The sequence below is a fragment of the Anastrepha obliqua genome, chromosome 4, assembly GCF_027943255.1.
Source record: "Anastrepha obliqua isolate idAnaObli1 chromosome 4, idAnaObli1_1.0, whole genome shotgun sequence".
NCBI lineage: Eukaryota > Metazoa > Arthropoda > Insecta > Diptera > Tephritidae > Anastrepha > Anastrepha obliqua.
In genome coordinates, this window is record NC_072895.1 from 66,291,142 (window position 1) to 66,316,306 (window position 25,165).

A 25,165-nucleotide genomic window follows, 5' to 3' on the forward strand; every position below is an offset into this window, starting at 1 on the left:
TCAAATATGTATGTATCTATGTAGAAAACATCATTTGTCCAAAATCATTAAATATAAATAAAGAAGCGTAATTGATTAAAAATAAAATATAATGTTCGCTCAGCCAGCAAGCCGTTATTACTTTTGTTGTTGTTGTTGTCGTTATTTTAGCTCACTAAATCCTGCTTAGAGCAGATTTGCCTACTTCACATTTTACCAACTTCTACCAACCCTTACCATTTCAATGACGTTGCCAGACGGCGAAATTCATAGTCGTAGGCAACGACCTTCTTTCGATAGTTATATCCTCATCCGTCACATTTTCCACATTGTAAAACTCACGTAACTCTGATATTGCCAATTCTTCAATTTGCGTCAGTGCTAGTGATTTGCTGCGCATGCGCTCATAATAATCCCGCTGTTTTCGTTCGTCAGCTAGAATTCGTGAAAAACTATTATCTGCGTTATTCGGCGCACTGCTGCCGCCACTTCGCATCATATTTGCGAAAGAGCTCGTATCACCAATGCTGCCCGTGGGCGGAGACACTGAGCATGCGTTCGGTGAAGTCTGTGATGAAACTCCCCAGGCGTTCGTTTGTGGAGCTGGTACATTGACGGGTTTGCTATCCGTTGTTGAAGAGGCACGCCATGATGTAGTTGATTCCGAAGTGAGTCGTTTACGCTGTTTCTGTGAAAGCTTCTCACGTGACGGAGGAGTAAAGTCTGCTAAATTCAAACTGTATCCTTTCACTGGTGTTCGAGCAGTTTCCTTCTCTGGTAACGCCACCTCAGATGTTTTAGGAGACTTTGGGATAGTTGCCATTGTATCGGAAGTTGTCTTTGTTAATGGCAATAGTTCAACCGTTGGCTTATCTTCTCCTTTTAATATTTCGTTAATTTTAAGCGAATGATCTAGAGCTTGTCGCTTCTTTTGATCTTTTTTATCGGCCACTTTCATCCAAGTACGCGCCTCCGCTTGTAGTTTTTCTGCAACCTCTGCAGCTTCTTTCGCCACTTTCGATTGAGTGTCTTGAGTTACTTTAACATTTTTTTCATTTGTATTTATTGACTCCAGCATTGAGGATATTGCGTCAAGCTCATATTGCCGTTTTGCATTCATATTGTTTCTGTTTTCCTTTAACTTCAACTTGGCTGATGTTTTCATTAAGACTTCCTGAAAATTTCAGATAGGAGAAAACAATAGCATTAATTAAAAAAAAATGTTTAAAATTATAAGTGAAGAAAAATATTGTTTTGGCCGAATGCCTTCCATGTTATAATATTAATTAATAACAAAAACATAAATAATACATAACTCACTTCGTCTTCATTCATACGATAACTTAGATCAACCCGAAAATCATCCACAAAGCTCTTTAATAATTCATCATCAACAGCGTCTGAATCGGGTGTTATCATGCGATAATCAAAGACATCCTCAAACATTTTTCTGTACTGTTCGTTTATGCACTTGAGCGCCTCTGGCTCACACATATCCAAACTTTTGCAATTCAATACTCGTGCCAGATTTTGGCAAATGAATTCTAAGCATCCCTTCTTCAAAATATCACAATTATACATGTGTGCAAAGTCCAGCATTTCTCCACACTTGCGTATGGTTAACTTATCCAATATCAGAATTTCGCAAACCTTGCGCAAGCGTTCTATAAAGAATTGATCGCAATACACAATCATATTGTACAAAAAAGTTTCTGTAAAATTTTGCTTTCGAAAGTTCTCCACATCAGAGCTGTATAAGAACTCCACAATGGGGCGCATATACTCTGGCGGTATGGTGCTCAAATTGACGCTGCTCTGTTCGGCCCATGTGTGCGTAAACATCATGTTAAAGTATTCAAGACGCGCTACTAGAATACATTTATGTGCTGGTATAACAACATCGTCACCGCAAATGATGTTCACATCGTAGAGTTCCGGAAAATCACTATGATATAAGCGGTTAAAACGGTACTTAGATACATCCATCATTTGAGGCAAGTGGAAAGGAGACTGCCGTAAAACGCTATGAATGGTAGAGTTAATTAATTATTGCCGTAGTAAATATGCTATTTGAATTTTCTAACAAACCTTTGCAAAAAATCGGCCAAATTTTTTATTTTAAACTTTTCTACAAAATGTAGGAACAAACGGCAAACGTCAATACGTTCGGCTGGACAGTCAGGACCTAAACTATGCTGAATATTGTCCAAATCTGCAATATGACATTATGAAGTACAAAAAGCTTGCATATCCATTATTTTTCACAAAATTCTCAATTGAAGTAAAATACATCTGCCCCGCTTACCATTTTCATTTGGAAATTGATTCGTGTAAATGTGCTTAAGCATCAGTTCGAACATCTTTCCTGTCATAAGTTTAAAATTTAAGTAGATGTGTTTCTCATCATATGTCTTTAGAATGTTTCGTAGGCCAGGTGCTCGAGCATATACAAACAGTTTATGCGCAGCGTATGTCTCGCTATCGACATGAAATACTACATCATGTATGGCATCAAATTCGTCCATTTCATTGTAGAGTTTCTTAAAACTATATTTTTCTGGCGTCAAATTGGGCGTTTTAAAATATTTCAGATGCGACTCCTGTAATACAGCAAATGATGTGAAATCGTCATCACAGAGTATATCAACGGCTCGATCGATACTAGAGATTCTTTGCAACTCGATACGAATCGTGTGATCCTTGGACACTTCCGTTCTATTTTGATCGCAACTACTCCAAATATTGGCCGTAGATGAAGGATGTTTTTGATTTTCCTTTTTTGTCATATACGTCGGCACCGGCACCTGCTGGCATTTGCCTTTATAGACATCACCTTCCGACAGTATGAACACTTGATTAGCTTTGTAGAAAATTTTATCTATTTGTGAGATGCGAATATGCGAAAAGTTGCACCTAAAAGAATAAAAAGATTGCATGCGACTGAAACTTCTCATTTCATACCATATTATATATACTATATACCTGTAAAAGTGTTGGGTCATTTCATACCAGAAAAAAATTACATTGGTTTGTGTTAACATAAGCAGCTTCAAAGCGGTAGCTGTCCCTTTACCAGATTTTGATACGTCACCACCAACAACGGATATGCTCTTCAACGCCTCAAAACTTTAATAAAAATATGCAAAAAAATAGTGTTAAAAATGGTGTAAAGTATTAAGAATCGGTTTCAGACATATTTAAAAACTTATATGTGACAAGAATAAGGAATTGGCTAAAAAACATTGGTCAACAGTAGGATTCAGTAAAACATTTTTTTATATTTAACAACATTTACTTTGGTGGTTTGATTAATCGCATTTTGCCATTGAAGAACAACAAAATATTGGCATCTTTGGTGTAAACAACAGTTCCGTAATTATTGCCATCCACGAAATCGATAGTGGTTTTTGGTGGCAATTTTATCTGAAAATTGGTGGATATTTATTTAGAAAAATATTTAAATTCGAATTATACTAACTTGCTTTGGAATAGGCACAGTCTTTATACCGTCATCTAAGTTCATTTGGCCATGGTTTGTACCCCACATGTAAATACATTTATCCGAGTAGGCAATTGAGTGATAGTCTCTAGCAATTACACGTAATAGATCTGAAACATTCAAATCGCGCAATGTTATCACTTCCCGAAAACTAGACAGTTTATCGCCAGCATCACGAACGCCTAACTGTTTGTCTTCATTCAACCCACATGCAAATACGGTGGAACGGTTTGTCAACAATAATGAATGTTTTCGGGAAGCGCTTATACATATTACTTTCTCTCCAACGTTTTTTATTGGAACTTTAAGTTTTTTTGGTGTTGCTAAGCTATGCTCACCACCAGTACCTGTAAAAGCCAAATAAAACGTTTATTAAAATAAATTCGCAATAACTACTTACATGCCTGAGCATAAATGTGTATTAAACGTACCTAAACGACCACCCTCTCCGTGCCCTACCGCGTAAAGCAATCCCTTCTTATCCAAAAAGAGACTATGATAAGCGCCTAGAGCTACAGAATCAATTGAAATGTGTTCCTTGCGAAAAAAGTCTACCGATTGTGGAGTATTAGTTGGTTCTGCATTGCCAGTGCCTAGGTTGTAATTTTTATTTGTACCCCAAACTAAGATTTCGTTTCTACTTGGTCTGCAATTGAAAATAAATTTAAATCCGATTTTTGAAACTTTTCAAAATCATATAGAGAACTAATAAGTTACTGTTACGGAACAATTCATCTTTTACTCTCATCAATAAATAGTAATATCACTTACACACTCGCATATTTGGGAAAATCAAGTGCTCGACAAACATTCTGCAGAGCACAACGCTTGTCCTCATCTAGTAACTCCGAACTAGCACCATAACGTAAGAGCAACACTGCGCAGTCGATGCAACCGTAATAGATAGCGCGATGAAGCGCGCTGCTGCCCGACTCATAATCGCGGCTGTTAATAATGGCTCCCTGAAAATACACAAACAATAATATGCGCTGCAAACACAATGCCAAACATACCTGATTAAGCAGCCACTCCAATATCGCATAACGATTCACCGATGCTGCCAAATGTACAGCCGACCGACCCTATAGGATGCGTACAAGTGTTTAAAAATTACATAGAAAAAATAATTAAAAACTGTTTCTACCAAATCATCTACAATATCCATGTAGTTAGCGCATGTCTTAGCTATAAATGCTCCAAGTTGATCATCATCTATTGACCGTTTAGTTAATGCTGCAGTAATCCGGTTTCCATGCTCTACACAACGGCACTTGCGAGTGCAATCATACTCGTAATTTTTAGGGGTGAATAAAGATATTTTGGCCGTCGCCATCTCCACCGTTAAACTTCTTCTCGTATGACAAAATTTACAAACACTCTACTAACAGCACCACGTATAAACAGTAGTCTAATTATAATTTTTTTTTGGGATTTGACTTAGTGGACAAAACATTCAAGCTTACACACCAAGTTATTCTACTTTGTATGTTTTATTCTCGTTTATTCATTTTGTCCTGTATTCAAATTTTCGTAAATCATTTGTGATACAGGGTAATGCACTCTCCATGTATGGAGAATGTTATTCTGCTACAACAACAATGCACAAAATAACGAATATAAGGTTAACATTGTGACACGTATATCCTATTGAAGCCAAATGTCACCTTTATCATTCTCTTAAATTTTATGCAATTAAAAATTGGCATGACGCGCTAAAAGTACTTTCATATGCCAGATTACCTCCAAAATTGACCAATCAGCTGTCAATACTGTTTTAAAAGGTTTTTCTTTATAGAAATTGCTTTGGAGTTTATTATTAACGATATGAAGACAAGACAAGGAGAAGGAATAGCTAATTTATTTGCGTAGTTGGCAGCTGTTAATAAACAGCTGGAGGAAATCCGTGAACGACATTTACTGATGTTCCAAAAAATTATGGCCGCAATACGCATGCGAAATTCGATATTACATTTTATAATAAATAATAAGAGGACAAAACGTTTAAGGGCACACGTTTTTTTCTGTCATAAAAATGCATAAATAATAAAACCTAACAAAAATATTGTTAGAATTATGTCTACAAAGATGTTTTCTTTGCCGGTATCCATTTTATTTAGTTTTTACTTTGACGTTTCTCTTAACATTCGTAAAAATAATTATCTATGTCACAGAAAATATAGGGTTGTATGTGAAAGAGTATGGTAATAATCTAGGATTATTTTATAAACTCAAATTTCGGGAGAGAAATTTTGTATGGGTAATCTCGCTTTTTAACACGTTGAGTGCCATGTGAGTCCAGGTTGGTCTCACAGTGCGAAGAGACTTTCAGGCCTCGTGGTGACACTTGGTCTCACGGTATAATGTGTGAGATTTCGGTTTGTGCTGATGCAGCTGCTTCATAGAGGCTATTAGTAGTAGTGTATTCACGCCATACTAGAGCCATTGCATTGTTTATGCTGCTTGGCCTATGGGTATGAGACCAATGTGGCATCATATGGCCCACATTTTGTTGAACAATATTCTATTGTATTATGTAAAAAAAAAATCGTGGCCGGACGAACCCCATTTTTTTTGTTGTATGGTGGCACTCAACGTGTTAATTTCGGGTTGGGAGTTAAGAACTAAAAAGTAGATAATCTACATATATGTGAACGTATTATAAGCTGTCAAAATAAAAAAACCTCAATAGTTCTAATTCCATACGTACGATGAACCACCCTTTACTTACTGCAATGCAAACAGTGTTGCACTTTCTTTACAATAACACCTAAAAACATTATCATTACATTATCCCTTGTTGTTGAAACTGAAAGATGTATCCTGCTAGATTTTCCAAACCGTCGTGCCCCGATGTTAACCGAACAATTTATAATCGATTTAGTTCCTTAAGGCGAATATCGAACAAGCCATTCGTAAGAGAACTATACACCGTCACTAATAATACGTTCACATATAGGTAAGTAGATGATCTGCTTTTTCGCGCTTAACTCAAAATCCGTAATTAAAAAGCGCGATTTCCCATACAAAATTTCTCTCCCAAAATTTGAGATTATATAATAACCCTAGATAATAACGATATTTTTCGACATACAACCCTGTGTTTTCAGTGTTATCGAAAATTATTATTACGAGTGTAAGAAAACAGGTCTGTAAACATAATTCTAATAAAATTTGTGTTGAATATTATTAATTAGGGATTCATTTTACAGAAAAAAGCGTGTGTCCATAAACGTTTTGTCCTCTTATTACTTATTATAAAATTTAATATAGAATATCCCATGCGCATTAGCAGCCAATTAATTGCGCCATTAGCTATTCCTTCTCCTTGTATTTTCTAAATGTCGTTAATAATTAAAGAAACCAAAAACACCGAAATATTCCACCAAAATAATTTCTATGAAGAAAAACCTCTCAAAGCAGTATTAATAGCTGATTGTCAATTTTGCAGGTAATCTGCCATATGTGAACGGGTAGATTAATTTGGTGGATTTGTAGGTGATTAATGCATATGTGAACGTATTATAAGGTCTTGGAAAACTGGGTTAACACTCTGTTGATCGGTCATGAGTTAACTCGTGTTTTCATGCCCAAACGTTGTGACCGATCACAATCTAACTCGTATACTTGCCAATTCTGTCAGACTATTTATTATTTATTATACGATCGATTCATTGCTACATGCAATATTTAATTTTCTTTCCCTTTATTGGAGGTTTGGCCGAGCTACTCGTCCTATTTGTGGTATGTGCCTTGATATTGCTCCAAAAATGAAGAAACCTACAGTTTTAAGCCAACTCCGATCGAACCTGTGCTCTTGTGAATGATAGTCACGCACCAACACATCCGGTTAAGGCAGCTCTAGTACTTAAAAAAAGTTATAATCCTTATTAGATTTTATATTATACTCCGATTATTTGCAAGAGCTGGTCTATAAGGAAAAACAGTTTTATTTGGCTTTTTACAGAACTCAGAAGTTTTTATATCCGGGGCGCACTAATCCTCTAGAGCTTATACCACATGGCGGCTATTTAAAACAGCGTAACGATATCGATAAGGCTAATATGTATGTCCATGCGAAATAATTCAGAATGACGAGAGAATCAGTTTATGCAAGTTTATTCATCGAATAAAATAGCCACTTCTCAACCACATTTATGGCCATAATTGTTGCAATAAGTACCATCAAAGAAAACATCCATTATAGTAATTTCTATAAAATTTGGTTCATACGTTGCACTAAATAGAACTTTCTGATTAGCAGAGCGACGAATTTCAACAAGAAATCAAATTGATTCAAGAACGACTCACAGGCAAATCTCATAGCGCAAACATCGCTAGGTATGTTTAAGGCTTTAGCACTATTTGATCTCACTAAGCTCTCATGACAAGCAAAATGTCAACAACTATTGTAAGGAGTGATGGGAGCGGATCGAAGAGTCTTATTCAAAATTTAACTCTTCACAGATTACCACCTTTTCTCAAACATCGAATATCTACCGCCTGAAGATATTTCGATACAAAGACACCTTATAACACCCTTCAACTTTGGAAACAATTCGGGAACACACCGTGCTTATTTTGTTAAAAACATTTTATTGAGCAGTGTTGTATGTGAGAATCTTTTTAATTTTTGAAGGTTGCTATCTGAAAGGTTGTGTTAGAAAAGTGGTAAGATTCAGGCAACATCTAATAATTCATTATGAAATAACAGTAATATGAAAATATATTAAGTATTTCTTACCTTACAACAGTTATAATTCGAGTAATAGCACTTTTGTGTTTTGCAACTTCATAATAAAATATTAGGCGAATATTCATATTCATTTGTTTATGTATGTAGCAGTATGCAGTCTTTGCATTTTTATTATAAATATTCATGTAAATGAAAAATTTGTCATATAACTAAACGAAAATAAAATAATATAAAGTAAATAATACGTTTATTTTAAATTATGGAATTGTCAGATATTTTGGTTGAGAACTAAGCAATTCGGATCAATGATTACAATTAACATAATTTTTTGTAATTTACAATCTTCGATACGTAAGTAATTTCCGACACATATTTGCATATGTTGTAACTTGCAATTTTCATAATTGTTTTTTAAGTTTCAATCAACGTTATGTTTGTATTGTATATGGTATTGTGTAGCTATTGTAGCTGAAATACAATGTTCGCATGCGTAATTCAATTCCAATAATTGCGACACATTTTTATACAAAAAGAAAAGCTGTGTACGCAACTCAACGCAAATCCATTTCTAAGCGAAAAAATATTTAATATTCTTAATGAATAAAAATCATTCTTGTTGTAAATAAAATTATGAGTACAAAATCTGAGCAAACACATAAACGGCATAATGATGAATGAGTAATTTATCAACTTCGTTTGAATTGTTCAACGGGCCACGCCCATATATCTAATTATGTCTAATTTCCATTATTATGGCGAACTATCATATTCTCTTACTATATGCATCATATATATTTACGTATATATAACAACGGAATACATTGAGATTAAGCAAATCTATAAATCGTATTAACGATTTCAGTATAAATTGTATCGGGTCAGTAGCTAGCATTCCGTTATTTATCTAATACACTACGCTTGAGTGCCTCCTGCAAGTCCAACTCGAATGTGTCGGCTTTAGAGTAATCAGCAGCAAATTTCTCTGAAACTTTAGTTTCTACTTCCGGATTTGACACTTTCGATAGAGTTGTGAGATTTTGTACTTTCATCAGTGATGTTGCGCCTGTTACAACCTTCGAGGACTTTGAGTCTTCGTTATTAATTAAGTTGATCGAATTATTTAGAGCAGTAGCAAAATCATTAGTAAAATTGTGACTATCACCAAATGCATCAAATTTAGCAAAATTGTTTTCTTTAGTTGTCAGTTCAGTATCAAAATTGGTCGCATTCGCATTCTTATCTTTTGTTTTAAAGAAATCATCTTCAAATGTATTGTCATTGAATTCGTCAAACATTTTAGAAGATTTTGTGATTGCTAAATTTCCTGTAGATTCTAAAGTTGTAGCGGCAACACTTTTTGAGGCACCAAAGGCATCAAATGCATCCAAATTTGTCTTGTTATCACCAAAAGCATCGAAGACATTAGCGTTTGACTTTCCAGTGTTCGCGTTTGTCTTCACATCCCGATTAGAATTATTGTCAAAATTATCATTAAATGCATCGAAAAAGGAATCACTTGTATTGGTTGTGGACTCTTGAGAGCTATTACTTTTAAAAGCCGCTTCCAGCTCACCAAATGCAGTCAATTTTCCTGCCGTTTTCGATTTCGGCGCCCCAAAAGCATCAAATTTGGCAAAGTTATCAAATAGACTGCTGGAATCACCACCAACCACGCCTCCTGTTGGAAGTGGAGGTGTAATGCTTTTTGACTTCTTACTTGAACTACTAATACTACTGTGAGTCCCAGCGCTAACACCTAAACCTGTTAAACCACCTGATATTGACGACTGTTGTGAAGGTACCGGACTGGGATTCAAATTGATTGCGTCGAATCGATCCAGAAATTCAGCACTAAGTGGGGTTGTACTTTTATTAATAGCTCCAAATTTTTGCGTATTTATGCTGTTGGCTAAAAAGGTCGTACTGGAGGTCTTAACTTTGTCATCATCTAAAAGAATAACCTTGTTGAATTATATTCATATCGTATGAAAAGCTCAGGAAAGGAAAGTATGTACATATGTAGTTAATAAGGATGAATAAAATTTAAATTCAAACTACAAAGTGCAAAAGTAAAATGAATTGAAATATCACCTGATATTTCGTCCTTAAAAACCTTCTCCGGATCTGTATCATCCTCATCATCATCCGCGAATGGGTCTTTAATACTAAATGGATCCTCATATCGATAGTCCTTGAAGGGATCATCTGAGAAGTCTGTTGGACCAATAATAATAGATGCTCGACTCTCACGGGTACTTTTACCCGCTGCTGTACCGGTTGTTACTTTGGACGCCTGTTGTAGCGGTGTGATGGAACGCGTTAAATGATCATTTAGAGACGAGGACGTAGTGGATGAATTGTTGGAAATGTTTGCAATTGCCGTTAACGTGGACACTGGCGTTGATGGTGATGCGCTTGAAACTGATACTGATGGCGATGCAAATGCGGTGGTGACTGATGTGGCACTCTTTACCTTGGCGGTGGGAGTGGTCGAGGTGGTGACAAATGAACTACTACTGCTGTTGTTTGTACTGTTAAGCGACAGGAGTGCAGATGTTGATTGTGTAGGGAATGCTATAGGCGGTGGAATGTTCGAGACCTGAAGCCGAGAAAACACCAGTTCCATTGTGCATGTGCGAATTTTTATTCAACAAAACGGATGTAAATGGAAACAAAAGAAATAAAAACCAAATCATAATAAAATACAAATTTGTTAATAAATTATAAAAAAAAGTAATAAAAAGAACATTAAAATGTAATGAATAATTCATATGTACATACATTGGCATAAAATATATACTCGTATATGTACATATTTGCAGATACATATAAGAAAAAACTACAGAAAACAAGCATGACTTTCTAAAAGAATCCAACACCGCAACTTACATATGTGTGTATGTACTTACTTGTATACACAACTACTTACGCTTATAAGCAAATTTCATTTATCGTACATACATAAGTACACAGTAATCCAATAAAGCTTGGAACTTCGTTTGACTATGTTTTTTTTTTAGTATTAATAGGACTATGAATAAGTTCGTGCGGTTTTACAACAGATGGCGTAACTTGATTATTATTCCATCGATCCACATTTCCAAACATTCATTGGAGAGCTACTGTCGTAAGGCACAAACGTCAGTATAAGTTTTTTATTTGAAGCGTAAACAACAATATTTTTACCACACTTGAAAATGTCGAATTTCGTGCCAAATAATGTGTTTTTGCGGGGAATTCTTCTTCATTATTTTAATATGAAGAAAAAAGCAGCCGAAAGTCATCGTATCTTGGTGGAAGTTTATGGTGAGCATGCTCTAGCTGAGCGAACGTGCCAGAAGTGGTTTGCACGCTTTAAAAGTGGTGATTTTGGCTTGGAAGACGAAGAACGCGAGGGTGCGCCGCCAAAGTTCATGGATACCGAATTGGAGGAATTGCTCGATCAAGATCCGGCTCAAACGCAAGAAGAGGTTGCAAAAACTTTGGGAGTTGATCAATCAACCATTTCCAAACGTTTAAAAGCCATGGGAATGATCCGAAAGGTAGGCCATTGGGTGCCGTATGAATTGAAGCCAAGAGACGTTGAACGCCGTTTTATGGCATGCGAACAACTGCTTCAACGGCACAAAAGAAAGGGTTTTTTGCATCGAATTGTGACTGGCGATGAAAAGTGGGTCCATTACGACAATCCAAAACGTCGGGCAACGTATGGATACCCTGGCCATGCTTCAACATCGACGTCGGCGCAGAATATTCATGGCCTGAAGGTTATGCTGTGTATCTGGTGGGACCAGCTGGGTGTTGTGTATTATGAGCTACTGAAACCGAATGAAACGATTACGGGGGATGTCTACCGACGACAATTGATGCGTTTGAGCCGAGCACTGCGAGAAAAACGGCCGCAATACGCCGATAGACACGACAAAGTTATTTTGCAACATGACAATGCTCGGCCACATGTTGCACAAGTGGTCAAAACATATTTAGAAACGCTCAAATGGGATGTCCTACCCCACCCGCCGTATAGTCCAGACCTTGCGCCATCCGATTACTATCTCTTCCGATCGATGCAACATGGCCTGGCTGACCAGCACTTCCGTAATTACGATGAAGTCAAAAAATGGATCGATTCGTGGATTGCGGCAAAACCGACCGAATTTTTCACAAAGGGAATCCGTGAATTGCCAGAAAGATGGGAAAAAGTAGTAGCAAGCGATGGACAATACTTTGAATATTAAATTTGTAACCATTTTACGTCAATAAAGTTTCAAATTTCGAAAAAAAACCGCACGAACTTATTCATAGTCCTATTATATAAGAACTAAACTAACGCAGTAAACATCTTCACAATCGATATTTTATTGCCAATCAAAATCGAATGCAATGAAAAAAATTCGAAGAGGAATTTTTCATTAGTATGATTTATTTCTTTTATTTTTCATATTATTTTGTGAAATGATACCATCAAATGTATTTTTACATCATTGCCATTGTCATAGTTATATTGAATTTTTATTAATAATTCCATATTCACCTCAATTTTTCATATGCTTATTAGGGCAATTTTATTTTGTTCCTTATCCCCCCCTATATATTTTTTTAATATGCGGCTATAGTTCGTCTTGTAACATACAATACAATACAATAATAAGTAATGAACGCCTTCAACGCTTAGATAAGTCTTTGCTTGCACATTCAAGGTATTGTGTGGATGCAATGTAGTCTATGAGGGAGTGTTCATTTTGCAAATATGCAATGTTGCTTAAGGATAACTTTGATGAATGTGTGAAAACGCATGAATTTTAATTTGTACATCTTTACTAAATATATAATTATATGTATGCACACATATACAATCAGTGCAATAAATGGGCTGAGCTCGAGCCTTTCAACAATTTCGGGCATTTTTGCTGCAATGAATTAAGTTTTCGAAGCGAGACTGAAAAGTTGCAGTAATGGTGGATATTTACTATGTGTGTATCATTCATTGATGAATATGAAGCATAAATGTATTTATACAGAACTCGGCAAGTTAATTGTTACCTATTCAACAAGCCATAACTTCTTTGTGTTCGATTATTTTTTGCGAATTTGAAAGCGAAAAATATACGAAAATAAGTCAAAAGTTCAGGATTCATTTATATCTCGATGTAACCACCTTTTGCCTTAAATATGGTCTAGGCCGATATAAAACGAGTGTCGTGGTGCTCGATTGTGGTCTTACGGTATTATAGCTCGTATACTGGAATATTCTTTTTTTCAAATCCTGCCCTCCAAAATGCACAAAATTTAAAAGTTCATCAGATTTACGTAGGTGGATTTCGAAAGCCATTGTGTCGAAGAAATGAAGTGCGGAACTTTGTTTTTTTAGCTATTCTTGATTCACGTGCTTTGTGCGACGGTGTCAAGTCTTGTTGCCCCCATAGCCCACGACCGAAATGTGTGTGGTGTACCCACCAGTGCAAAGTAGCTTCCAAAACATTTCCCCCATAATTGTGAGAGTTTACAAATTATTCTTTTGAGGCGAACTTTTTTTGGTGTCGTGTAATTATTGGAACTTTAAAGGCTCATTTTTGAGTATACATCAAATGCTCCGTTCAGATATCTTTAGTTCTTTGGCCATTTGATTCTCACTGCGTCGAGGTTTGCGCTCAAGCCATTTCTTCACTTTTTTAGGTCCACTTCCACTATTTTTGACAATGCTACCTACATCGTTATAACATTTTGTGTGAATTAGAAACATTCGATTCCCTTAGATGTGACTGTCCTCCTGAACAACAACTGATTGCGATTTTCTAGCCAAATACAACTCAATCACACTATTCAGTCTGAATTCCATTTGATAATTCTTATTCTAACAAATTAGCACGCAAATGATTTCTGCGGCTAATAACTAATTGTGATGAGTGCTATAGTAACGGATATTACTAGTGTAAGGTTGGTAGCACTTAATATGCCGAACCCTGTATATATAACTGGCGCATTCATCCTTTGTAAGGTACTTTCCCCGAGACGCTTCTCCAATTTACGGCGCGAGATGCTGCCGCCTCGATAGTTATCATGAGAAGCTTCTCTTTACAGAATTGCACTCGGAGTGATCTATTAGAAAATAACCAACAGAATGGTAGTCAAGCAAAAATTCAATTTAAACAATTTAAAGGTCACCTTTGGAGACTGTAGGAGACTAGAGGGATCTGGTTTTTATAAGTTTTCAATCGTTACTTAAGCGTAAATTAATACTGAGTTCTGCGTTCCCACGGCAGTCGGTTCTACGTTAGCGCAACGACCCGGATTTATATCCGGCCAAGGACTGTCACTTCCCCATATATGTATGGGAATGATTATGCTGCAACAACAACAACAACCGAGTTTCTGCCATCTTTTATTATCAATATCATCGAAGAAACTTTCTAAAGTCGTTAAGTGTTTATTTTTATAGCAGCCTTGCCTTAAACCGATAAGCCAATTAAGCGTGCTTTTCGAAGTCATCTAACGGTAGGCCGCCGATAGAGTGACTGCGAAAATATGTATATACACACGTATATACTTCTGGATAAAATGCGTTATGGTATTTTTTATTATATTCCAGAAATGGTATCGCTCTCAAGAAGTCAAGTCTCATCGTCTTAAAGCATAACCATTTAAATGCTACCACGTTTTATAAAGCGCTCCCAGCTTGGCGGACAATGGCAATTCATAGCAAGCAGCTCTCTCTTGTAAGACACAATTAGAGGAAGAAACTAGGTCAGTTCATTCATAAATAACAATCTAATACATAAATTTGTTGTAGTGAAGTGAATCCTACTTTGTCAATGCAGAATTTTGCAAACGAATAATTATTGAAAATTGAATTAATTAAATTCTTACTGCAAAAATCAATGTTAAAAGCAATCTATATAACTAATGTCAGCACTTGCGCAAAATTACAGTAGGTTAGTTGAGGCAGAACAAGCCTGTCGGGTTAAGCACTTAGCCGACTGGCTGAAACTTCTTCAATTGTTTAAAAGAATTTGCTTGATTGTACATGCATCAGATTCTATGCAAAATATGGTCGGATGAAAGCATGCCTGCCGATTGGAATTTAAGTGTGCTCTGCCCAATCCATTCGAAGGGCGATCCTGCAATCTGTGCCAATCACCGCGGGATTATCGCCTATAAGGTTCTAGCGAGCGTATTGTGTGAAAGGCTGCAGCCCACCGTCAACCAACTGACGGACCTTATCAGTGTGGCTTCAGACCTGGAAAGTCTACCATCGACCAAATATTCACAATGCGCCAAATCTTGGAAAAGACCCACGAAAGGAGAATCGACACACACCATCTTCTCGTCGATTTCAAAGCTGCATTCGACATTACGGAAAGGAGTTACTTGTATGCTGCTATGTCTGAGTTTGGTATCCCCACAAAACTAATACGGTTATGCAAGATGACGTTGCTCAACACCAGCAGCGCCGTCAGAATTGGAAGGAAGGACCTCTCCGAGCCGTTTGATACCAAACGAGGTTTCAGACAGGGTGACTCGCTGTCGTGTGACTTCTTTAATCTGATGTTGGAGAGCATCGTACGAGCCGCAGAACTTAATCGCTCAGGCACAATATTTTATAAGAGTGTACAATTGTTGGCGTATGCCGACGATATCAATATATCAATATCATCGGCCTTAACAACCGCGCTGTTAGTTCTGCCTTCTCCAAACTGGATAAAGAGGCAAAGCGAATGGGTTTGGTAGTGAACGAGGACAAAACGAAATACCTCCTGTCTTCAAACAAACAGTCGGCGCACTCGCGTATCGGCATCCACGTCACTGTAGACAGTTATAATTTCGAGGTTGTAAAAGACTTCGTTTATTTAGGAACCAGCATTAACACCGATAACAATGTCAGCCTTGAAATCCAACGTAGAATCTCTCTTGCCAACAAGTGCTACTTTGGACTAAGTAGGCAATTGAGCAGTAAAGTCCTCTCTCGACGAACAAAACTAACACTCTACAAGACTCTCATCATGCCCGTCCTAACGTATGGCGCAGAAGCTTGGACGATGACAACATCCGATGAAGCGACGCTTGGAGTGTTCGAGATAAAGATTCTGCGTAAGATTTTTGGACGGCGAATATCGCAGGTGATGGAACGATGAGCTGTATGAGCTTTACGACAACATAGACATAGCGCAGCGAATAAAGATCCAGCGGCTACGTTGGCTGAGTCATGTCGTCCGAATGGATACAAACGCTCCGGCTTTGAAAGTATTCGATGCGATACGAGCTGGTGGTAACAGTTGGTCGGCCAAAATCGCGTAAGCGATTATCGCGAAGATTCACACAATCGCGAAACTTCTCAGCGGAGTTTAGCCCAAAATTGCTTGAATATTATATGCATACATATGTACATATATATATTTAGTCAATATGTATAAATATTATAGAATTTTTATATTCGGACAAGGACTGATTTCAAATTCGGTCAAGAACTGCCTCATCAAAAGCATCCGCAAAAATTATTGTGAGTGCTTGATAACAACAAAAAATCAAAGTTTAAAAAAAATTAACTGTTTGAAACAATAGGAGTTGCTTTTGGGTATTGTATCTTACTTTTCTAGCATAATATTTTTCATAACACTGTAACCATAATTTAATTCGAAAAAATAATGAGTTGTAAATGGCAATTTTCAGTTTTTATGGAAGAAAACGTTACTTATAACGTTTTTCAAATCATCAAATGAGTACAAAAAATGAAGTCTAACCTATGCTCGACATAAATTAATTAAGCAAGGCTTAGAGTACCATAATAGAACACATAATTTTATATATGTAGTTAAATACTTCTTTCAGAGCTAACACATTTTTTTTTTTTGTTTTTGTTCTTTGTTATAAATAATACATTTTGTTAATGGAATGCTTGTTGTGTTTATAAATACAAGTTCCTCTATCATTACCCTCTTTCTCAAATGAGTTAATAAATGTTATATATGTGTGTATGTATAAAAGAAAAATATTATTAGTGCATATATTTATGCGTACTTCTATTCGTTAACTACGCAGCATAAATTTGCGAAAAAGAAGAAATATGCTTACAACACTCAAACGAAAGCTTTCCTTTGTTCACAATGTATAGCAGTAGATCTGGTTAGGTACGAGAACGAATGTAATATTGTATGTCAAATACTAGTGGGAACATGATAATATCGAATTATAATTGTTATTCATTTTCATAATGCAATTTACCTATAGTTTTGGGAATTTTCGAACTCTTTTCATTATTATTTGTATTTAAATTAGCTAAGAGTATTAACGATTTTTTTTTTGTTTTTGGTTTTTTTGTTTATCTTATGTTTCACTTCCTTTTTCTAAGTAGATTGTTAGGTTAATGCGTGAGTAATGGTATGCAATTGTTTATCTTTTTGTTGATAAGAAAAAACACTTATAGTTAAATAACTCTTTCTTAATATTTATATAAACGTGATTGATAATATGATGTTCACTGAAAATAGAGTTTCAGAAAATGGAAGCGCACTGTTAGTCTCATCGGTAAGTTGAACACAAGGTTGAAAAAGTTAATAAAAAAGTTTAACTAGGAAGGCTGACTAGTAAACATCTTTGTATTGTATTTTACAGTAACAGCAAAACGAAAAACAATACTGGCAACCAAAATTTAAAGAACTGATGAAAGGTGCTTGAGTAATTTCTTGGATTTATACACAAGTATGTATGTATGTATGTGCGAAATTTGGGCATACCATGTATGATTTATATTAAAAAAATAAGTTATAATATGTTATAACGAAATTAAAACATAAAGTTTTCGCTAAGACTTGCAGAATGCTCTTCGCACATTTTAAATGAAAATACTTTGTTATTACCTCTTTTCTTTGAATAATAATTTCTATCGAAAAATAGTGTTAAATTTTATTTGTTAGCAAAATTTGTTAAGAACAAAACATAAGGCATAAAACATAACTAACCACTACTTAAAAGAAATCAAAATATTATTTGTACAACTGATGTTAAAAATGTTAAAAGCAAATAACAAAAGGTGTTGTTGGGTTATGTCTAAGGGATATGTTAGTGGCATTGTGGTTGTGTGGCATGCATGCATTACCAACGATCCCAACGTACTGTAAAATTGCTACCAACCTTATTGTCGAAATCTGCAAAGTCAGCAAAGCCACCACCTCCGCTAGATGTATTTGATCCGAAAGCATCCGCAGATGGTTGAGCAGGTCGTGCGGGTCCCTACAATAAAAAAATGCTCAGTAATAATGACCCTCGTGGTAAACTTTACCAATTCATGAGAATATGGATGTCTTTTTTTTATTGTTGTGATAGCCGTATAAACGTTTTTTCGAGAATGCTACTAAAATGGCAGCCTATGTCCAGATATAAATCCAGATTGTCATAGAATACTTAGTCCTGCCATAAATTCTGTTACACATTAAGTCCGTTATACATAGATATGAAATTATAATACTTTTTTTTCAATTTTATTTAATCATGTAAATATTGAAAAACAAAATTTTAAATTTTCATTCGAAATGGTCATCATTTGCTTTTACACAAGCCTTCAAACGATTAGGCCATTCGGGTATTGCAGCACGCACGGTTTCCATGGATTTTGACGTTGCTGCTCGAAACAAGCATAGTTTGCGACTCTCCAAATTTCTCTGAGCTCTTCAAATCGCCAAGTTCTCCGATTCTGACCACAAACTGTAGCCCAATGGATTCAGATCTGGACTTCAAGACGGCCTATCTTCTGCGGCTATGAACCCAGTAATATTATTTTTTAGCCATTGCTGAGTGGCTTTCGCCTTATGGACTGCAGTGGAATCTTGATGGAAGACTGCTTCTTTTCTCATCTGTTAAAGGAATATGGCCGTTGACCGCCTGCCACCAAAGAAGCTGCTTACATTGTCGAGTCTAATTTTCTTCAAGCGTGTTGTCAAAAGATGACCAGTTGAGCGTCGGAAGGCTTTCATGTGGAGATCATCTCTAATCAGTCTTGACGTCCATCTGGTCGATACATACATTTCCCTAGACATGATTTTCTGCTTTCTATGGGGATTTCAGTGAATTCTTTCTAGAACGGCTTTTATGGCTGCACTGGTTCGAGCCACGCGAGGACGACCACTTCTTTTTCTGTCTGTCACTTCAGGCGTTTGGGAAAAACGATTGATTCGGTGGTAAACAAACATACTCGAAATATTAAGTGTTTTCATCAATTCGTAAATCTCACTTGCACTTTTACCACACTTTTGTAATGCCAACTCTGCAATGCGATTTACCTTAGCTTCTCACTCCATTGTTAATAAGCGAAATTTTCCACGAAACGAAGGCAATGCACACGAAGAAAAGCAAAAAATAACGGAACTTTTTTGTGGGAATTTGTTTTCGCCGTATGCATTGTAAAATTTGTCACAGAATTTAAGGCAAGAACAACTATATAGAGGTGTAAAAGTTTGACAATCTTCGAAACAACCAGTGGTTAGGTGCCAATTTAAAATGCGGGCATACATACTGATAGTACTACAACTAGTAGAGGAAAAGCTAAGGAACGTTATCATAAAAATAATTTGGTTAACCTGCATAGTAGCTCTTGGTATGCCATTTTGAGGACTTTTGGCAAAACAACTAAAAACCAGCCGTAAGCTGCAGGGCTTTAATGCAAGTTGAAATTATTAATCTTTCAAAGCTGCTTCTTCAGAGCCCTTCTTAATAAAAGTTGAATTCAAATATTTAATTTTTATATGAAAGATCAAAGTATGATGAAGTGCAATGGGTTGTGCTTTCAAAAATCCACAGATAGATTTACGCATAATTTCAACTACTGTGTTAAGAACATGAACATATAACTACTGATTTCAGTTTACCTCTCTTGGTTTTGGCTTTACTCACTTGCATTGGACGAGGTGGTGCTGGTCGCGGTGGTGGCACCTTCGATTTCTTTGGTGGCAATGCTGGGCTTGGCGATTCAGGCCTTGGAGGTGGTCCCGACTTTTGAGTATTTGGGCTTAACACCTGTCCTTGGCCCGTAGGTGCATGCAATGCGGCAAACGGATCACTTCCAAAGTCATCTTTACCCGGCTGCTTAGATAGGTAGATTACAAATTTGTATAGAAATATTTTATAAATAAAATGTGTAAAATGCTATGTAAAATATTGTAATTAAATAAGAATATACCTCGGGCGTTACAGCATTGCTAGGTTTATTTCCACTGAATGCATCACTGCCAAACGGATCGGTTTGTGGCTGATTGAAGCCGCTGTTGTTGCCAAATGCATCGAATCCGCTATCGCTGAATCCAGTGTTGGTTGTAAAGCTGTCATTAAATCCACTTCGACCAATATTAACATTATTAGCCGCAAACGGATCATTACTGAAGCCATTACTGACAAATCCGTTTGTGTTCGAAGTTTTCGTTGCCGGTGCTGCAGTACTATTTTCATCAAATGGATCGTCCGCTTTAGGTTCTTCAACTTTCTTTTCGAGCGTTTGACGAGCTTCGCTGAAGTCTGGTTCGATTTTTAATTGATACTCTGAAACTAACTCGGTGTCTTGATTTGAGATGGCCGCTCGACACATCAGCAATGCATCAGTCATTTGCCGCTGAGTTTCCATTAATTGTGTAACCATAGAACGTACCTGTGGGGTTAATTGATAAATAATTGTGTGAAGTTTTTTCCGCTAATTTTCCTTTTTTAGCGCACATACCGAACTTATTTGTAATTGGGTGTTTTGTAGGTGTTGTGTTAGTTTTTGTAATTCGCGATTATTTTGGTCATACTCTTTCTGCAACGCGGCCTCCTCATCTTTTAGCTTTTGCAACTCAGATCGCTTTGCATTCAGTTCACCCTCTTGCTCGTTGATAGTTTCCTCCTGTTTCTGGCATTGTTCGCGTATTTTATTGACCTGCAAGTAAGATTTTCTTATAAATAACTTCTTATAAATAGACTAAAAAACAGAACAAACTATGTACATGAATATATAAGTACATGGAGTAGTGCATTTTACATTACCAATTATGCAAATCTCTTATGAAATATTTAAAGGAACACATCGACGATGCACGCTCAAGGTAAAAAATATAATATATAACGAAACCCAACAAAACAACAAAACATAGCAGCAAAATCATAAATAAAACAAACAAACCTGATTTCTTAATTGAAATATATCTAAAGTCATGTTTGCTAGTACCGTCTGGTAATCAATGCTCTAATTAGTAAAATTGTTTAGTTTATACCCATATGTGAGCAAGGATGCCAATGTTTGGTAGGATTTGGTAGTTAAAGTGGTTGGATGGTGCAAGGGAATGAGGAGCAATAATGTGGAGCACACACGTACGGCGAAGATACATATGTAATAAAAATGTGTGCACCAATTTTAACGTTTTTCACATATGAAAGAAATAAAAAATAAATTTCAGTTTAAATTAAATATAAAATCATACTTTCATATAAAATCATTCATTTGTGAGCAAACATGTTTTCTTATACTTATATCGGCATCAAAATTGGTATATAAGATTTAGTACTTGCCTGCGCTTTCAAGTCGTCCAACCGTTTCTGTGCTTCCCCGCGTTGATTCTCTAATTGCTTTAGTGTGGCAGACAATGTATCTAATTCGCTCTGAAATCAAATAATACTGTAATTAAAGTATTTTATTTAAAATTATTATAATGCCAACCTGTAAGCTACGAACTTCTCCGGATTTTATGCGTATATCTGCCTCTTTCTGTGCGATTTCTGTTTCCAAAGCACGGCGCTCTTTGGCAAGTTCTTCGATTTCCTTTGAAATCATTTCTAGCTCAGGATTAGAATATGTCGGTTTTGGTTCCTACGCAAATGAGTATGTTTTTATCAATAAATGAGTGCATTTTTTGAAAATAAGTTTACTTGTGGTTGCAAATCCACGCCAGATACAGTGCTACGCATAGACGGTGGTACCATATTGGCTGTCAGTACTTGCGGAGGCTCAATGTTTTTTTGTTTACGTTCCACCATCCACATTGCCAAGGCAAATTGCTCGAATGTCAACTTGCCCGATTGATTTGTGTCACAAAGCGCCCTAAAAATTTTATAATTTAGTTTCATTAAACGGAAATTTACGAGCTAGCAGAGCAAAACGAAAAGGCCTAGCGTTATTACAGCTTTTGGGCTTTCCAATCGCAATGCAACTTGAATAGACTTAACATTTATCACACTCAAGCGCAAAACTTCTTGGTTCCAGTCTGATGTTTAAATAAATAATTAGTAATAATTATAGCTTCAGAATCCACTATAATTAAAGTTGAATTAAAATACTAACTTCTCTTTTATTAACGAAATTTGCTAATGTCAAATAAGTTATTTAGTCGACTGATCACCAATGTGTAATATACTCGTATAAATGTGCACCATTAAATAGGATTTTACTAATTTACTTTTTACTCAACCGTGTAAAAGAACATCACTTTACTCTTACTATTTGCCGCTTTTGTTCATCATTAGAATAGATATAAACTTATAATGGAATTATACCCACCAAATATGCGCTAAACAGTTTTGTGGCACTCCCGATTGTAAAAACACATTCTTTACTTCGAGTCCTGATACAAGCCCATCTTTGTCTCGATCTGATTCCCGGAATGTTATTTCAAAGCGTTTCAATTCAGTTGGGCTAACAACCCAATCAGCGCTAGCTGTTACTGAAGGTGGCGCGCCAATAGGTATAAGAGGATCTGTTGATATAAGAGGCTGTGGTTGCACACCACTAGCACCTACGGGTGGAACACGTGTCATTGTTGGTATCGCAACAGGCAGCGGCGGTATAGCTGGTGGAGGTGCTATATCTTTAGGAAAGTTGGCTACAAAACCACCATCGCCAAACCCTTCGCCACTAGGTGCACGCGGCATCGTAGCATTATTACTTGCAACAGACGGCGGAGCTGGTTTTGGAGGTGGACCTCCGCCTGGCTTGCGCAACTCTTGTGGTAGCACATCTGGTACAGTGCGCTTTTCCAGTGTCTGGTAAACTAGGTGCATGGCTACGATAAATTCGTGCTTGTCCAAGTTACCATCTTTGTCCTGGTCAGCTAAATCCCAAATTTTCCCCAAAGTGTCCATTGGGAGTTTCGAGTCCATGAGTACGCCTTTGACTTTGTTTCCAGCCAACATTCCATTAACAGGTTTCAGGGTCTCGAACAGTTGTTCATACTTCAAACGGTCAATAACACTTATGGACCAATCGCCGCTTGTAATACCACCACTCGAAACTGGCACAGTTTGGATGCGAGGTGGCATAATTTTTGGAATATCGCCCTATATAAACAATAGTTATTTAGTAAATTTAAAGTTTTTCGATATCTTATATTTATTAAGCAACATTAAGTTATGTTAAACGAAATACTCGTAAGCACATATGCAAAAAAGGCACATATATACATAACGAATTGCAGTGACGTCAAATTCGCTTACATATTTGGCACAAAAATTCTTAATTAGGACAGCTAACAAGACAGAAGCAATCTAATTATATGTAAAAGTTAAACTCATCAATATCATCGTTTCCATAACCGCGATTGTGTAATCTATTCAAATTTAATCAATTATGATTATTACTATAAGATACTTACCACTTTCGGTGGATTCAGTGTATCTGTATAGATGTTGCTCATATTAATTACTTGACCTGCTTGAGCCAGAGAGACAAGTTTTAATGCAACGAAGAAACCAGGCTTATCCAGAAACCCCTTTCCGTCAGGATCTGACAAATCCCAAACCCGACTTAGCACCACATCACTAAGACCAGATTTTTTCAAAAATTTCGCTGCCGTCATCGCTTCAATAGCACCAGAACCTTTAGGGTCAATCTACCCAATTAGACCGAACAAGCACAAGAACACAAACACCAATTAATTTTCGAAGCATAAAAAAGTAAAAATCAATAGGCGTATCCGCTACACACTGTAGTTATACGCAACAGAACACCGTTTTTCATGTATACCCCTATACCATACCTGTTTGTAATATGCCTCATAAATGGCACCGTGCTTGCCGCACAATTTCGCGAAGTCTAAATTCATTTTTTAAATCCAGTGCACTGTTCCTCGCTCGAAAACAACTTCAACGGCAAATTTATCAGGATTATGAAGATACGCCACAATTTTTGCTCATTCAAGAATAAAACTTTTCCAAATTCTCTTATCACAAAATCGATAAACAGAAAAATTCTGACAGTTGTAAATCGATTTTGCGTTAACATACATAATGCAAAGATGCACCTAGAGTAGAGTTGCTTCGGAATACATAAATCTAATTAGAAGCGAATTTGAATTTAATCGAATTGAATATTGTAGCATAATTAGATTAAAAAAAAACTATTTAAATCATTTTTTTTTTTCTTCTTTAATTTTTTTAAAACATCAAGAAGTGCGACTATGGATATTGTAGTTTACCTCAATACAAAAAAAAAACACAAAATGAAATAAAGGAAAAAATATGTTAATATACATACTTCTAATGGAATATGCAACTCTGAAGCAAAACCTGTATTGTACTTTTTGCTAATTTATCGAATTATTTGCATATGATATTACTCAATATAATACTCAATACATCACTTCATTCTTCAAATTTACTTTGTTTAAAAACTTTAAATCTCATTTCTTTTCAACCTTGTGCCTTTTTTTTTTTCTTCGTAATATTTACTGAAATGTCAGCAGCGAAATATGCAAATGGATTTCTATGGCAGCATTGTGAAAATATTAGTGCTTCTAAATTTTAAGAGTACTCAATTAAGCGCGCATCACTTCATAAACTCTGCAATTTAGTACCTAAAAAATTAACTACCAAACTACTCTTTTTTATCAAATTGTACAATTCGATCGTAAAATTTTAGCAGCATCTTCTCGACACCCGTTATTTTGCTTTAGGCTGGGTGGTTGTCGTAATGACACACCTTTAGCAGGTCCATTGTGAGTTATTTTGCTTTGTTTTATTTTAAATTTTTGAATAACTCTATTACA

General features: G+C 36.2%; 2 protein-coding genes across 4 annotated transcripts; both read right to left on the bottom strand.

Annotated features, from left to right (window-relative positions):
- Positions 1–17: 17 nt before the first annotated feature.
- On the bottom strand, positions 18–4,963 carry LOC129243577 (inhibitor of Bruton tyrosine kinase). Its single transcript, XM_054880697.1, has 11 exons — positions 4,623–4,963; positions 4,492–4,560; positions 4,250–4,440; positions 3,910–4,124; positions 3,458–3,825; positions 3,275–3,402; positions 2,962–3,105; positions 2,285–2,892; positions 2,068–2,191; positions 1,300–2,002; positions 18–1,153 (listed from the first exon to the last, which is right to left on the bottom strand). Exons 1-11 carry the CDS (start codon positions 4,809–4,811, stop codon positions 221–223), a joined length of 3,672 nt encoding a protein of 1,223 aa, XP_054736672.1. The 5' UTR covers positions 4,812–4,963; the 3' UTR covers positions 18–220.
- Positions 4,964–8,401: 3,438 nt separating this feature from the next.
- On the bottom strand, positions 8,402–24,372 carry LOC129243661 (epidermal growth factor receptor substrate 15-like 1). Of its 3 annotated transcripts, none has more exons than XM_054880852.1 (13): positions 24,158–24,372; positions 23,774–24,010; positions 22,684–23,459; positions 22,056–22,227; positions 21,847–21,996; positions 21,699–21,788; positions 21,313–21,375; positions 20,872–21,069; positions 20,341–20,802; positions 20,055–20,243; positions 18,300–18,398; positions 10,263–10,464; positions 8,402–10,119 (listed from the first exon to the last, which is right to left on the bottom strand). In XM_054880852.1, exons 1-13 carry the CDS (start codon positions 24,221–24,223, stop codon positions 9,068–9,070), a joined length of 3,756 nt encoding a protein of 1,251 aa, XP_054736827.1. In that variant the 5' UTR covers positions 24,224–24,372; the 3' UTR covers positions 8,402–9,067. The 3 variants fall into 3 exon arrangements, with proteins under 3 accessions (XP_054736827.1, XP_054736825.1, XP_054736826.1); XM_054880850.1 differs by having other exon boundaries at positions 10,263–10,770; positions 24,158–24,371; XM_054880851.1 differs by lacking the exon at positions 21,313–21,375 and having other exon boundaries at positions 10,263–10,770; positions 24,158–24,371.
- Positions 24,373–25,165: the final 793 nt, after the last annotated feature.